The following is a 16,646-nucleotide window of genomic DNA, read 5'->3' as shown; positions in this document are numbered from 1 at the left end:
GCCGCGTTGGGCTCGGCAGACCACTCACAACAGTCGGTCGCGCCTGCCTTATTAACATCTTCCGGTTCACCGCTAGCGCCTACAGGGAAGGAACAGACATCCTCACTTCCACTTTCGCCGGGACAGCAAGAACCCACACTAGCAGTGGGCCAGATCTCATCGAACACGCAGTTATCAGAGGAAGGACAGAAGCAGGAGCAAGATCACGCATTTGGGCAAGAGAAAGAGGATAAAGCAAAGGAAACGGATGAGTTTGTTGTATCGAACGGACAGGCACAAGAAGGGGCGCAACTACCACAGCAGTCTAATATGACTTCGGCCCCCGAGGTAGAGAATGTACACCAGTCTGGTAACGCGTCAGATCCATCGCCTGTCTTACCTTCAACCGCCCAAGTACAAGCGACGAGCTCTTCGGCAGCGATTACGATGGATGCGGCGGATCTAGATACAAGCGTGCCTCCCTTTCCCTCGACCGAACAAGGGTTGATTTCAACAACCGAACAACCACTGCCTGAACTCTCCGAACCCAATCCTGAGCCGACAATGACCCAGGCCGAATTAGTGCAGCCTGCTCCTGCTCAGCCAGAATATGCGCAGTCTTTACCGCCTACCTCGGACTTGGCACAACCAATGCTCGACGCGCAGTCCGGATCGCTGCCTCCACCGACAGTCCCTCAAACTCCTGTCAAGGCACTCTCCGAGGCTCCACCGATTACTGAGGACTTCTTTAAAATCGATGGCATTGATGATGCCACGTCCAGTAACATCTTAGCTCCGGTAACTTTGACGGATGCTGCCCCCGTATCTATGTCTGCGGATGCCCTTACAGACGCCATGAGTATGCCCGACGCGCCTGATCTTCTCGACTCGTTAGAACAACCCCAAGAAGAACCCGACCCAATGCAAGCATTTGCTAAATTGTCATTTCCTGATGGTGACTTCTATGTCCATACTTATGCTGTGGAACTTGGTCGCGACGTCAATGCTCACAAACATGAACGGAAGCTAGGCAAACTACGGAAGAAAAGAGAGAGAAACGAGCGGAAAGAAATGGCTGAAAGACGGAAGAGGCAGCTCGAGGAGGGGCAGCTGATGGGCGACGAAGCCAGGTCTCCACGCGACACCGGCACCGCTTCTCTCGAACGAGAGCGGGATCGTTATCCAGCCCCGGCTATGAGCGTCAGCAATGTCAGTGAAGTCGGAGGCATCATGGGTGTCAATGTCTACTCCTCCAGTGAGGAGGCTGGGTCGCGAACCAGCAGGCGAAAAAGAAAGAAGAACTTTCGCTCCTCTAATTCTTCCCATTCGCTGGACCCGAACACGCTACATGCCAATCCTCTCGACCTTTTGTGGCATCACGAAGCTGTCACGCCTCCCAGAGGCCTCCCAGAAGGTCTTCCGGATCATGCGTATCAGTGTCCACTTATTCCCATTCACCCACAGACCGGTGCCTCCTTCAAGGGTATCTCGAGACGACATGTGAGGATCGAATACAACCTGGAGCAAGGATACTGGGAGATGTTTGTCACTGGTCGCAACACTGTTTTCCACAACAATGAGCGCATCGAGACGGGCGGGTCTACCAGGCTATACCACGGCAGCGAAATCATCATCCAGACCATCACCATAATCTTCAAGCTACCGGACAATGCTAGAGACGGCGAAGACGAAGACATGCAAGAGCTGTCCGATTCTGACAGTCCTTTGTCCGACCTCGATGATGATATCGAACTTAACTCGTCCGACGACGAACCACTCCGTGTCAAGCGGCGATCAAGTCCGCCCAAGCGAAAGATTATCAAGTTGAAGTTCTCAAAACGGAAGGACAAACTCGCCCAAAAATTCCCCTCGAGCTTGAAGAAGGATAAACCGGAGAAGGCTGAAAAGTCGTCCAAGTCTGGTAAACAGTCCAGTAAGACCGAAAAGGTCGACAAGAATGCAAAGGCGGAGAAAACAGTCAAGAAGGAGAAGGTTGATGTTGCGGAAAGGTCAAGGAAAGCAGAAAAGGAAAAGACTGAATCACAGAAGGCCGAGAGCGAAACGGTGGAGAAAGAAGTAGTCAATCTCGTCGATCCTGTCGAGGTGGTTGAGATCCCTCAGCCGGCACCTCCCATCCCTGCCCCAGAAACCCCGTCAATGCCCCCTCCGTCATCACTCCCTCCGGACGTCAAGCAAACGGTGGAGAATGACGAAGACGCCGCAATGATCCAAGCCTTGAAGTCTGAGCCTGGCCCTTCAGAGACACCTCCAGCAATACCTGCTGAGCTTCCGCCTGGCTCGGTACTTGTGGGCGTTGCTCCTGAGGATATACCTGCTAAGCGCAAGGGTCCAGGCCGACCTCCGAAGAATGGTGTCATGTCTAAACGCGACGAGGCTATCATCAAGCGTTTGACCAAGGAGCTACAGAAACAGGGGAAGATGGTGCCCTCGCTGAATGAGCTCCTTGCTATGGCTCGTGCCGAAGGGGGAACTAAAAAAGACAAGGAGGAAAGGTTTGGGGAGGACGGTAAGCTTATTCTCGAAGGCTCAATCACTCCTGGACCCTCTGTGTCTATTGATCCTAGTATCATGCAGTCGGTTGAAGGTGCATCACAAGGCACGCCGCAGATTGCCAACCAAGCCACACCAGACAAGGACTCTAAACCCAAGCGTGTTGTTAGGACGCCTTCGCCACAGAAGCCGGAGTCAGAATACACCGAGGAGGAACTCAAGAAGCCTACTCAAACCTATGTTGTGCTGATACACGAGGCTTTGTCGAAATCCACGACTGGTATCATGGACTTGCAACAAATATATGACGCCATGCAGAAAATGTATCCCTTTTTCAAGTACAGAGCAGGGACGTCTGGTTGGCAAAGCAGTGTCCGACACAATTTGATCAGCAGCGAGGCTTTCCAGGAAGCCGGCAAGATTGGCAAGGGTCGTCTTTGGAAGATCAATCCTGATGTGTCTATCGACAAAGAGAAGAAACGCAAAGCGCCTACTCCTCCGCCGCAGACCCCTCCTCAATATCCATACTATGGCAACAACCAATACCCATACGGACCACCACAGAACGGGGGACAGCAATATCCACCATATGCTAGGCCTAGTCCATATGGCACACCATACGGCCCCCCCGCTGCACCCCCAGGCGGACGCCCACCCGTTGCTGCTCCCCCGCAAAAGCCTGGGACATATTATTCGCCCTATGCATCAAATCCAATGGGTGGTGCGCATGCTTCACCGTATGGCCCTCCGAGCAGACCACCATACGCAGCTTATCCGCCACAGACCCCAGGTCAACCCGGTCAACCATCTCGGCCTGCCCCTGGGACGTATGGAGCACCGCCACCGGTAAGACAGCAGCCGATGGGGGGTCAACCACAACAATCCATCAATGGCCAACCACCCCCCATGGGTCAACAGCAGCAACAGCACAAACCGAATGGTCAGCCACAGCAAGCTCAATACCCCCAGCAGCCAAATAGCCAGTTTGCTCCCCGTCAAGCTGTCCCACAGCAACAACAGGGTCAATATCAACAGCCTACGCAATACCAAAATTCGCAAAACGGTCAAGGTCAAGCTCTTTCTCCATACGCGGCACCACAGAATCAGCCTCCACCATCGCAGCCACCGCCGCCTACACAGCAGCCGGGCGGAATTGACATTTCCAAGGCAATCTCCAACATCATGGCTTATCAGGCTCAGTACATGGCGGGGTTCACACAAGGAAAGGAGTCAGACGATGCGCGAGCTATGTTCACCAAGGCTATGACGAGAGCAATCAGTGGAGGCAACCAGACGGGTGGCTTCGAATCACAGGCGGAGGAAAATCTCACGAAGAAGATTGGCGAGATTTATGCTCAATCTCGATTCGATCCAGCGCCAGCTCCCGCACCGCCAGCACCTACTCAGGCGCCTCCACAACAGTCCACGCATCCTCCGCAGCCGTCCACGCAGTATACAAGCACGCATCATAACCCCTCTCCAGCGCCGTCTGCTACGCCTATGCCTCACGCGCCTGCTGCACGACCCCCTCTTCCAATGAATACAACACCCGCGCCACCTCAGGGTAACATCCCAGCCCGTTATTTGCCTGCACAGTATAACCCCCAAGCCAATGCCGGTGCAGCGTCTCAGCCGCGTACGACACAAGCATCACCTCCGGGTCAAGTACAGCAGCCACAACAGCAGCGGCCTGGATCCTCATCGGATGCTCATTTGGCGCAAGCCCTAGGGGGCTACACATCCTCCCAGCCTGCGCCTTCACCTGCTATGCCAAGACAAGTCAGTGTGCCACAAAACCAGCAACAAACACCAAGCCAGTACCGACCACAGGGACAAACACAACACCCGACGTCTGCGTCACCGGCACCGATGGCACAATCGGCCGGCCTTGGTCAGCCAAATTCTCCTGGATCGCTAGCACAAGCTCCGATACAGGCTCCCCAGCAAGGACCTATGAGCACAACGCCTTCACAAACCTCGGCTACTCATGCTCAGACGGGACATATGCAACCCAATCCTCAGTCAACGGTTGTGAACAATACGAGTTCAATGCCATTCACTGGAACGCCGAACCAGCAGCCACCAAGGCCAACTTTCACTCCTACACCGCAATCAACACAGGGAAACAACATCCCTCCACGACCTACTTTCGCCCCGTCGCCAGTAACGGGATCGAGTGTCAATACTGCATCACGTTCTACCAATGTGTTTAGTGGAAGATCTGAAGCAGCAGGTGGGCCAGCAGCTCCTAACACCGCTTCCGCCATGCCGGCATCTACTCCTGCCGCAGTGCGATCATCGACTGGATCGGCTCCGCAAGCACAAGTTCAAGCCAGCCCTGCACCAGCACCCGCTTCTGTTGCAGTTCAACCGTCTACTGACTCGGCTCCACAAGCACAAGTCTCGGCTAGCCCCGCACCAACGCCTGCTTCTGCCGCAGTTCAACAGCCTACTGGGACAGCTCCACAAGCACAAGTTCAGGTATCGTCGAATCCAGAGAACGAAACCTCGGTCAACGGTAGTCTCAAACGACCAATTGAGCTTGATGGCGATGACTATTCAGGCACGAACCCCAAGAAAGTCAAACTCGACGATGGCAATGGTGGAAATAGCAGTACGCCTGCTCCTGCAACGACGGAAGCGCCAGCTGGCGATGCGTAGCCCTATTATGGTATAGCGTGGAAATGGAGGATGTGATGGACTCTTGGATCTACTTTATGGATGTGTGTGTACTTACAGCGTGGCGTTTATTGTTGTTTATTTTGCATTGTGGCATACCGGGGTTCCTTCACTAGTTTCTGTCTTGGTCAGGCCACAAGGTATACACATTATAGCCGAAGGTACCTTTTCATAGACACAGTCATGGCGACTGCTTCGTCAACTTCTTTGCGTGGCTGTCAGGCATACACGCCAATATCATCTGTCTACGAAAGATGCACATTCTCGAGACAAGCATCATCCGTCTTTTGATTGAGCCGCATGTTTAATCCAGCTTTTATATAAACCCAGCCACTTTACCAACTATTGCAAGTTACCGTGTCATGACATCATGAGCCTCTATGCAAAGCATGACCAGAAAGACTTCAAACACCGTGTTGCGGTGCAGCATCAGTGAGGCACATACTGATCGGATCTGTGAAAGAAAAAATAGAACATTACTCGTGAACATCGTACAAGAGAGCCAGCGTCGCAAAAATAGCCGGTTCGGTATATCTGCAGATACCACGAACCACGACAGATCGCTTTCCGAATGAAGATGGCCATACGAGTTCGCCAGATCTATCTAACACGTTGCAACGTCTTGCAAGTTAGCGCCGTTGAGAAAGTTTCCCTCCATGATGTTGAGGCAGAATTCGCCGATGGAGAGAGGTCTACTAGTAAGTCTCTGTGTGAGAGGCACAGATGTAAGAACGAACCACCCTTGTAAGTAGAGGCTGCGTGGTACACGGTATACGATGCATCGCCCGGAGTCGATATGGTTCGTGAGATCTGTACAGGGTCACCCATGGTGATTGAGCTGCTTACGATGACTGTCGCAGGTCCATTATCATATCTTAGAGTTACGCACGTGAGTCGAGTCAGGTTTCTCATCAGTACTTTTTCGACAGCGCAACGGCAATAGATCGTAATGCTAGGTCCAGATGGCTTTTAAAGCTACATTGTTGCTTCGGCCGTTACCTTACTCTCGGGCAGCTTCACGCCGCGGAGGAGAAACAGTTCTGCGACTATTTACAGCCCCAGCAACCACTCAATTGGGGACTTAACCTCAAGGCCTTCATCAATTCCAATTCGGCCGAAACGGGTCATCTGAGACCCGTTACGAAGGATCACGACGCAAGCGAGAACGGCCCAGCCTGCATCCATACCACGATCACATTTTGCCTGATGTCTCACCAACTATCTCCGTATCGCTCAGCGAGAACGACAGACAGGTTGGAGTCTTCCTATATTGGGTGAAGACGTTGATGCTTGGACCTTTGAGACACCGGCACAGGGCAGTGTCATCACCTAACGCTCTAGTTGTGTGAACCACCAAAAGCAAGTCGGGCAACTGTCCTGACGATGTGATCTCGGACTGCACCCTAGGCACGTTGACCATTTTGACAGTTCTTACCACCACTACGGTATCGGACTGTTTTTTGTCAATGCCGTAACCACGTGGGATGTGAAAATATACTGTACCATCAAAAACAATCCTTTACTCCCTATCCGAATTCTCATTCTTTTTGCTCTTCTTATCTTGTATACCAGACTGCCTCTTTACACGGCAGCTGGTCTGCCTGATATCAAGATTATGCAGGAGCAAAAGGTTGTCAATGATGGATCTACTCCGGCCATTCGCGTGGGAACGATGATAATCAGTCTTGTGTCCCTGGCTACAGTAGTGTTCTGCTTAAGTGTGTACCCGTAGGGAATTGGATACGTGCTTATTACGACATGCGTCGAGGCTGATCCACAAGCAGCTCGGAGAGTCCAACGAGTGACTTCATGGTCAGCATTGCCTGTACCCGGTATACGTACGTGATGAGACTGCAACATGCCAATGGTATTCACACCCAAAACTTCAAATTGACCGCTGACGAACGAATCCGCCATCGAACAGTTGTTATAGCTGTCTATCTCGTTTTTGGGCTGTTCATTGTCAGCTCTGCGCTTCTGGTTCGAGGCTATTCTCTCGACTCATCAGAAAGAGTATGCGAATCGGCGATAATGCTTGTCAACTCATTTGGCATATCTCTGATTAAAGTTCTAAGTATTGTGCTTTATGTTTCAACCAAGGGTGTATGCGACTTCCTTCCTCGTCTGTGGCAATGTATTGGGGACTAACGTTGCCTCGCAGTTTATGTATCTTTTCTTCTCGGAGAGAGTGGTGAGTAGCAAAGATTACTCATGCTCTGAGGTTGTGAACTGACAACCTTCGAGCGGCTCGTTCGATTGCCTATGAAGCCACGCAAAAGTGATTGGCTCTATCTGTTCAATACCTTTGGAGTCCTTGGTAGTATCCCAACGCTATGTTTTTCAGAAGAGCACCTACTAATATATGTGAAGGCGCGTATGGCGTTCTGATCATTTTCAACCTGATATAGTAAGTAGATCGACTTTCGACTCCCTATACAGCACCCGCTAAAGTCATCCCAGTCAAGAATCATATTTTGACGGCAATAATCACTGTATCATTGGGATGAAAAGAAAGGTCCTGATTCCACTCATGATAGTCGATGCACTTACGAACGTACGAAAGCACTGTACCCGTCTTTCAATTTGACTTTAGCTAATGTGGCGATATTAGCTTTCATTAACACTACTTTTCCTTCAAGCTGTTCGCCGTGAGTCATCCGGAATAGGACTGTATACATCGCAAATGCTCAGTGATATTGACATAAATGGCAGAGCTCATCTCTTTCAAATCTTCTAACAACTCTGGTATACGCCATATGGCATTTCGCACCTTCATTGGTTGTGCTATCACTCTCGCCTCTGTATTATGCAACATAACGGTCGCGATTGTCTTGGATGGGGAACGAGGCTGGTTGTGTCTTATGCTGTGCAATATTGATAGTGAGTACTTATCCCACTTCTTGAGACTTGACCCTATCGACGATGATCCGAACTGGAAATACTAATCTTGACGCTCTCCAGCAACTGTCGTGGTTGCGAGCCTACATTGGGTGTCTTCCATCGATGCCTCCAAGAGAACGTCACCTACATCTAGCGAAGACGTCGAGACAACCATAACAACAAGGAAGCCATCAACATTTTCAGCAATCAGACCCTCATCAACACGACAGAGCAACTCCGATGATTTCTATGCCGAACTGCCACCGCGTCGTTTGAGCCGGCAGACTCGACTCAGTCGCAATAGTAACAGCGCTACGAGTCAACGTCAATCCGAAAACACACTCACAAATTTCGACAAGAACTCAATGATGACGCATATCACTGCCTCCGACAGCAATGCTACCACTCCATTTGAAGCTGGTATCCATCCCTGGGACGCGTTCCCTGATCTCATCGATTCCACGGCAGATGGGCTTGAAAAGTCCTCTACTAAAATGTTCGAGACGCATGAACGGAAGATGTTTGGGGGAATAGTAGGTGTGCGGACGCAGGTTAGGAGGAACTCGTCGGCTCTACAGTTGACCACAGCGGGAGGAACAGGATCAAGACTATACACCGCTGTCGACGGTCGTCCGATGCCTTCGCCACTTCTAGCGCCACCAGCAGCGCGATTCTTCGATGGTTCACGCGCTCAACCCTACAACAGCGGGGTTGGCCGCGATGGCAGGATCGTCGCCCCTGTGTCCAGGTAACGACGCTGATAAAGGCGATCATCTTAGCATGCTGCGAGCTCGTCCATTTGGACGGCTGAATACTTCTGAGCATACCCTATGTTTTATTCCAATCGGAGTGGCGACATTTCCTCAACCACGAGAGACCAAGCAATTTTTCGAGCATAGAAAAGACAGGCGAAAGCTTGATCGACATATAGATCGTTTCCACGTCAACCGATATAATATCCCTTGTCTCTGAGATATGGTACACATCCGTCAATCAATAGCGAGTTCGTGTCGTCACCTCGGTTCCCCATGTGAGCCTGGAAAGAAGAAACTGTTAATCTTCCACCGTACCCAGGATAGACATAAAAGACAACAAGAACAAAAGCGAGAAAATGATGAACCCCGCTTGCGCTCGTGCATGGGATGACGGTGTCAAATGATATACTATGCGTGAATTCGTGTTCAAAGGAGGTAGACAAGCGGTCGTCGGCGGAGACACGTCCGAAGAATATCAACCCGACCGTACGGTCATTCCGAGTGCGCTAGGACGACGACGACGACGACGACGACGACGACGATACATGATCAGTAGACTTATTTTTACAACCCTGGAAGGACGACAGTTCCCTCTTGTCGTCGAGGGGAGCTCGAGGTTATGGGGTACCGCAAAACATCCAGTGGTCGTGAGAATGAGTTCGCGTGATTGCACTGCTGCTGCTGCTGCTGCTGCTGCTGCTATCACGTCGTGACAGTCACTTGTTGCTCAAGCAAAGAGACAGAGATGGGGTTGTAGTTCCCTTTGCGTCCCTCATAATTGTTCGTTTGGGATGAGAGAGTGCAGTCGTCACGTTCAAGTAGCATTTGTCATTACATGCGAATGGGCGGGGGGAGGGGGCGATGAAATACTAGTTTCAAACCAACAATATCGTTATCACTGCACTGACGACGCGCCCCCCCATCTGCGTGTGCCATATCAAAACAAAACAAAACAAAACAAAAGGGCTTGGAAAGCACTCTCGTTTGTACGGCAGATTTGTTTTGTGGAAAATCGTTTCGAGGGGAAATAAAAGAGGAGCGGGTCTCACTTCGGCTGTCTCGGTTGCTGAGTACCGAGCTTCGGGGGGAAAAGGCTGTAAGATCGACGGCGATATTGAAACTTGCTTCGTTTGCGGGCTTTTCTTTTCCTTTTTCGTGCGTTGTTGTTTTGCTTGATGTAGAGTATTGGGAGAAGATCTGTCGTCACACCATTTCGTCGCACTTGGAAAGGCACAAATCAATGTCGTTTGTAAGAGATCGGGGAGAGCGGGGTGAGACGTAGAACCTTCATGGCAGAAAAAGAAAACAAATGAATGTATTATGTGAGTTGTGTAAAGTGTGTTGTGGGGCAGGAAGGGAGAGACAAATAATCCCCTGCTGTTGTTTCGGGCTTGTCTCTCTCTTCTTTTCTTCCCCGGGTATCATCTATCCATGGCCTGCAAGAAATCGCTCGCTGCCTTTATATCCTGAGAGCCTTCAAATCCAAAAAAAAAAAATGCTGAACCACAGCGCCGGTGATTTTCCTTGACTGCTTCCCTGTTTCCCAATTTGCCAGCCATCCTGTCATCCTGTTGTGTCCGTTCATGGCAAGCTTTGCGCCAGAATCGATTCATCGCTGGTTTTGCTGTAGCTGGCTTCCTGAAGCACGGATCGACTAATCTGGATGCCGCCGACGTCGCGTAGAATATGCTCTTCGCTGACATTGTCGGCCAGATCTGAGCTGCGTCTCGCTCGGACTGTCGTTTGGGCGTCAACCTTGTCTGATCGCAGCTTGTGAGGCATCTCGTAGCCACTCTCGAATTCATGATACGCACGGCGGTCGCTTTGAGGCCACGTTTGTTTTGCGCTCTTTCCATCGGTAGATCCGCCGAGGTGGAACATACGACGGAAAAGCGGTCGTAGGGTACTGACACATCCGACGACGAGACCAATACCATTCTCCGCATCTGTAAGACAGCGAAGTCAGTCATTTGTGCCACAAGAATGAGCCTTGACTTTAGTAATGGTTAGGCATCATAATACGTACATCCCCAGATGACAATATCACCAACTCCGTCTGAAAGAAATGTGAGTTAGCGGATGCTCGCAGCTGCATAGATCGCATATCACATACAGAGGTAATCGTTGGATTCTGTAAGATTGATGGTGTAATTGAGACGAATGCAAGCGGATAGACTCGCGCTGTTCCAATATTAGCGATGATGTCGGCCACATTGTTTGATGGCGTAGTGAGTACGTACAGTACACCTAAGCTGAGCAAGCAAGCAACGGAGACCTTGGCGTTACGGTTGAGCTGGACACTCCATAAAAGGGGGACAGGCCTGGAAAAAGGTGAGTATTTTGCAAACATCGGAATAGAAAGTGAGCGTACAAGACAGCGCAAAACCAGTCAGTAGCGATGTTGATTGCCGTGGTCGCATAGTATACGTCTGCAAGATCATTTGCTCTCCCACAGCTTCCTCCCTCGATGGTTGTATCCCAGGCGAATCTGCATCAAAGTTCAGCATCCATCTTAACATTAAACACGGGAGCTCAAAAGGCGCTTACTGGACCGGCTTGCAATGGAAGAGAATAAAGAAAAAGGCGATTGTGCTCATGACTGAGAACAAGATGGAAACACCGTACAGACTCCAGACATAAGATCGTCTCGGTGACGCAATACGCATCAACATGAAGGAGATGCTAAGTTTGATAGGAATGATAGCAGCGCAATAGAAAATCTCGAAAAAGAAGAACATCTGAGTCGAGGAGTCAGCATAGATTCATTCGTCTGTTGAGTACATAATCAGATCGCGCCTCACCATAAGGCCTTCTGAGATTTCGTCGGCGTTCATCCGGTCCTCATGCACTCCAAGACCCTTGAAGCTACCGGCAAGACAGAAAGCAGATAAGGCTGAGAAAGGGACGATGGCAACTGCCATGCACGTATCATCGAGGCCCCATGTCTTGTTCCTTAACCTTGTGTAGAACCGCATGGGCAGAAGCACATAGGAGAAGACCATGAGCGTAATGACAGTGCCCGCCACTTTGGGCGCATTATCGTAGAGACGCATACTGGCGTTCCCGTCTTCCTCGAGCAGCGATAAAAGACAAAAGAAACACGATAGGTGCTGCTGGAAGGTCGGACTGGAAGTTGTTTTTCCAGAAGATGGCGAAGCGAAGGTATAACAAGATAATCATGACTACCGTGCGTCTCTCGGAGAGAGGGAACCGGTATTAGAGACGAAAAGTTGGATCATCGTTGCATGACTAGTAAAGTACATACACCATCCCAACAGGGATATGGTCTGGCGTCTGGAGTTCTTCGCACTGACTGCTCTTAGACCAAAGTCGCCGAGGGCCATATGAGGTGCCTGCATGGCGCGGACTTTTAGGTCGGTAAGTCGTTGTATAAGTGTGAGCAGTACTGCAGGCCACCGGTGTTAAACCGGGGTCCACATAGCTTAGCCGCGAACTCAGAGCACCCCATCCGCGGACGGCGTATAAATCTACCAGATAACTGGGAAAAGCAGTCATCAAACCTTAGTCATGGCATCGTGTGCACAAGGTCAAGTCGTCAAGCTGCCGTCTGGCCTGCTGGTGAGACTATTTACATCTAAGATGCTAGAGCACGGATGGGCGGATGGCCACAGTTCGTCATTGTGTTTCAAGAAGAGTGTTGTTAGCTTATGAGAAGATCCGGGGCGTGTCACTATAATTGCTCTTGTGTGGTATGCAACGTGCAATAGATGAAGTGATGTCGCTCACTATCTGCCTGTCCATTCATTGGACATGACTGAATAAGGTAGGTATTGCAGAAGGAGAGCAAGCGGTAGAGAAACGGTTGTGGGGTTGCCGAACATGCACATAACGTAGAACTTCTGTACATTCTTTACAGGGGCAGGGCTCGTTGCTGTGTCTTGACTCGCGTGTGGGGCATGCAGAGCCTTAGAGTGTGTTCCCTGGAAGCAGCGGATGTGAGCACCAGCATAACCCATCCCATTTCATCTCCCGTATGCACGGTTGAACCCTTGATCGTCGTTCTATCAGCGCGAGGATAGAAATGAAGAATCGTAAGGTTGATGGCGTTAATTTGTGGTGATGATCGTTCACAAAACAGGCAGTGTTGTGCCGAGGTCACAATTTGTGAATTATAGACCAGCTATACCAAGTTTCACTTGCGTTTTTTCACCTCGGCGATTGATTGCCTCATCTCGTAGGGCAGACAGCGCTACACTGATCTTCTACGGCTTTAAACTTGGAATAAGGGCCACGCCAGATTCGTGGCTAAATGCAGCGATATTCATCAACGTCTCTGCGTGCACGTAGCAATGTCTTATTTACCACACATCGATCAAGATTATGGTATCGTGCGCGTGTCCGGTCGCAGATGGTCTGAACTGTCGGAGATCTTCCGCCATCATCTCTCTGTAGCCCTCAATGCCACATGTTCAGAAGGATCCCTGTCAAACCACTGGGCCCATATTGACAGGGAACTTGTGGATCCACTGAGCCACATTATTGACCTGTAAACACAAATCGCACTATGGTTCCCAGCTTCGTAAAGGGTAGGGATTGTCAACGACAGACTTTGCGTTGTCATCTATCTGCTGTATCATGTATCGCAAGATCTGAGTTTACCTGGAAAGTCAGTCCCTTCATCGTAAGATATCCCCATGCGTTGTACGAGCACAGGAAATCGCCATAGAGTGCGGTTGTGATGCCGGGGTTTAGATGCTATAATTCTACCTGATCATACCCCAGCGCGGAGGTGGATAGCTGGACGAACGCCTCCTCTTGACAGAAAGGTTACTAAATTGATCATCCTATAATTGCTTTCATCGCTGTCTAAGCTCGAATCGCCACGCGAGTTCAAGGCCGTGAGACTTCGTCGACTGTTGACTTTTCCAGCAAATGGTCCGCAAGCCCTTGAGTCGTGTTTTGCGAATAGGGATTCGCCCTAGAGCGCATAGATCAATTGATATTGTCCTCATATCTACCGTATTCAAAAACAGTCGAAGACCTTACTCAGGGTCCTGCAGATACAGGTACATCTCCTTGACGTGTCTCGCGGGACATGTCCCGGGTCATGCTACCCGCAGACTATGATCGAATGAAGCGACACCTGAGTAAGGTACTGCACGCATAAAGCATGGCGTTGTAACACATAGGCAGATCTCTCGCCTAGCACGCCACCAATCCGTTCCGCCCGGGCAAGTGCGTTTCCTCATACGATCCAGAGTCTGTGAGGTAATGTGACCACGCCGCGCTAGATGACGTTTAATCGCTGCCATACAACAGCTCGAACAGGAAAATGATGTCCCGCTGCAGTGGTCCGGGACGTGGTTCCGTCCAGCCAAAGTACCTAGTCCGTTTCTTGACAGTACTGATGTACAAGCAAGCACAGCACGTACCTCAATACCAAGGCCGCTGTGAGCATGAGCACAAGATCAGCAGATGCTTGTAACACACTTATTCTTCGAAAAGAGCCGCTGTTCGCAAGCTGAAAAGCATTGGTGAGCGCGCCGTCCTTGGCAGTGCTACTTAAACCGCACGAACTCAGTACCTACTTTCGACCCTGTCCAAACGCTGCATTCACTGCTTTCAGAGTCATGGGCTTCGGCTGAGGTCTGTGTGTCAAACCTTCACGATTCGAGGACAAGGATGTCAGGCGAGAGAGACAAGGTCTGCATGAGAGCCGAAAGGTATGCCGCTGCCTCTAACAGAACCTGATGGAGAACCAGCAATGTTCTGAACCAGGGAGACTGTCAACCTGGCACATTAACGCAGTTGTTAAAGATTGAGTTTGCGCATAGAGCAAACATGCCGTTTAGCTTCGTTAGCATCGACGACGTGATGTAATCACAACACCACGAGCTGTAGCAAGCTCTAGAAAGGCCAGATAACAGTGCAGCAGTAGAACCCTCAATTGAATATCCACAGCAAGCAAAGACCTTCCAGCCCTGAGCAACGTACACTCTCGAGAGCCCCACGCAAACCTCCAGCTCGAAATGGTTCATACCAACTTCAAACCAGATAGAGACATCCCCGATCTTTCGGGCAAAGTTATCCTTGTCACGGGAGGTTAGATCCCCCCCCCCCCCCGAGTCCTGCAGGCATCTACTTTGTTTGCGTGCGATGGCTAAACTGACAGGAAGGCAACTCTGGACTGGGTGCCGAATCATGTCTTCGCTTCGCCGAGCACAACCCAGCAGAGATCTACCTAGGAGCTAGATCAAAGGCGAAGGCTGAACAGGCAATTGCTTCTATTAAGGAGACCTCACCAAACGCCAAAATCACGTTCTTGGAGATGGATCTCACGAATCTAGCCTCGGTCAAGGCCGCGGCCGAGTCATTCATGGCTTCCTCAAAGCGTTTGGACGTGCTCATGAATAACGCAGGCATCATGGCATGCCCCGCAGATCTGACTGCAGATGGATTCGAGATCCAGTTTGGCACCAACCATGTTGGCCATTTTCTGCTGACCAAAATCCTGCTACCCGTCCTGCAGGAAACCGCCAAATTGCCTGATACCGATGTGCGCATCGTGAATATCAGTTCGAGAGGTCACAAATTCTCGACCAAGGGACTGCTGCTTGAAGACGCATGCACAGATATGTCGTCCTACAATACGTTCACACGCTACGGGCAAAGTAAAATTGCAAACATCTTCTTCACACAGGAGCTCGCCAAACGTTACCCTGGAATCAGATGCGTCAGTCTGCATCCAGAAGATGTCAATACCAACTTGGTGTCTGGTTTCAAAAAGTCATGGCCATGGGTTCCCGATTTCGTGTGGAATGCCGCTGGTGCTTTGGTGGCTACCAATGTACAGCAGGGTGCCTTGAACCAGCTGTGGGCGTCTGTCAGCCCGGACGTGCGCAGTGGCGAATACTACGACCCTGTTGGCAAGATTGGGTCCATCAGTGCTCCAGTCAAGGACGCAAGCAACGCACCGAAGCTCTGGAAATGGACCGAGATGGAAATGGAGAAGCGTGGCTACTGAGATCCTTCCAAGCACTATTCATTTCCTGATGAGGACAAGGCATGTCTGCATCCGATCAAAGGCTTTTCTGCTTTGATTTTCCATCAGTGTTTCAAGGCACTGATAAAGTTGACAGGGGCGACGAACTATGCCCCATACGAACAGTCCAGACTTTCCTGGATAGTTAGACGTGCTGTTCGATATGCGCGACTTTAAATGCAGGTAGCATCACACAGGCCATGCTGCTCACCCTAGGTGCGTGAAAAGACGGTCACAGCGATTCATTGCTACCACACCGAGAACACCATGATAAGGTTTAGTAGGTTGAATCGCAGTTTTGCGGTCCGAGAATCTGTGTGATTTACTTCGCGCGTAACCAAATGAAGGCGAATGTTGGAACCACAATATTTAGAGTTCACATCAGCGGCATGAAGCGTCGGACGGCGGTACGAGGGACCATGGGCTTGGCGTGACCAAACTATAGTATACTCCGAGAAGAGACAACGCACGTCGTTCCTCGACTGTGCACATAGCCCGGTATAACACCTTATATGTTACATGAAACACGGAATGGCTGGACCTCGCCCTCAAGATTTTGATAAGTCTTCATCACGGGTGGCTACCCAGTCCTCGACCGATCTTCATCCTTTCCTTTTGTCTTCTTCTCCAGCTTGCTTCGCTTAGATTCTTCTGCTATTGTAGTCATTAAGTAATTGCCGTAACACCTTATCCTACCACCTTCTCGCAAAGTACCACCACACACATTCGTCCGATCTTCCGCGAAGCATTTCGCCCGCTCATCTTTACTCGATTCAGAGGCTAACAAAAATCAAAGTCATCGATCATAACGTCGTCATTGTTATTATGATTGCAAGCAA

At 50.4% G+C, this 16,646-nt stretch overlaps 3 protein-coding genes across 4 annotated transcripts; 2 read left to right on the top strand and 1 right to left on the bottom strand.

The window, feature by feature from the left end:
- Window positions 1-7,502: 7,502 nt before the first annotated feature.
- AAFC00_000788 (uncharacterized protein) lies at window positions 7,503-8,801 on the top strand (the record flags this gene model as incomplete). 2 transcript variants are annotated; one of them, XM_069347503.1, is made up of 5 exons in its annotated part: window positions 7,503-7,576; window positions 7,630-7,723; window positions 7,781-7,817; window positions 7,882-8,049; window positions 8,131-8,801. In XM_069347503.1, 5 exons carry the CDS (start codon window positions 7,503-7,505, stop codon window positions 8,799-8,801), a joined length of 1,044 nt encoding a protein of 347 aa, XP_069203351.1. The 2 variants fall into 2 exon arrangements, with proteins under 2 accessions (XP_069203351.1, XP_069203352.1); XM_069347866.1 differs by lacking the exon at window positions 7,503-7,576 and having other exon boundaries at window positions 7,700-7,723.
- Window positions 8,802-10,385: 1,584 nt separating this feature from the next.
- On the bottom strand, window positions 10,386-11,857 carry AAFC00_000787 (uncharacterized protein; the record flags this gene model as incomplete). Its single annotated transcript, XM_069347502.1, has 7 exons — window positions 10,386-10,750; window positions 10,831-10,860; window positions 10,918-10,985; window positions 11,045-11,125; window positions 11,176-11,292; window positions 11,352-11,542; window positions 11,606-11,857. The coding sequence occupies 7 exons, from the start codon at window positions 11,855-11,857 to the stop codon at window positions 10,386-10,388; spliced, it is 1,104 nt and encodes a 367-aa protein (XP_069203350.1).
- A 2,937-nt stretch (window positions 11,858-14,794) lies between these two features.
- Window positions 14,795-15,789, top strand: AAFC00_000786 (uncharacterized protein; the record flags this gene model as incomplete). The annotated part of the gene is made up of 2 exons (XM_069347501.1): window positions 14,795-14,867; window positions 14,942-15,789. 2 exons carry the CDS (start codon window positions 14,795-14,797, stop codon window positions 15,787-15,789), a joined length of 921 nt encoding a protein of 306 aa, XP_069203349.1.
- Between the last annotated feature and the right edge of the window lie 857 nt (window positions 15,790-16,646).

The sequence above is a fragment of the Neodothiora populina genome, assembly GCF_041146345.1.
Source record: "Neodothiora populina strain CPC 39397 chromosome Unknown canker_contig_12, whole genome shotgun sequence".
Taxonomy (NCBI): Eukaryota; Fungi; Ascomycota; class Dothideomycetes; order Dothideales; family Dothioraceae; genus Neodothiora; species Neodothiora populina.
Note: the sequence above shows the minus strand (reverse complement) of the source record. Positions and strands in the feature narration are given on the sequence as shown.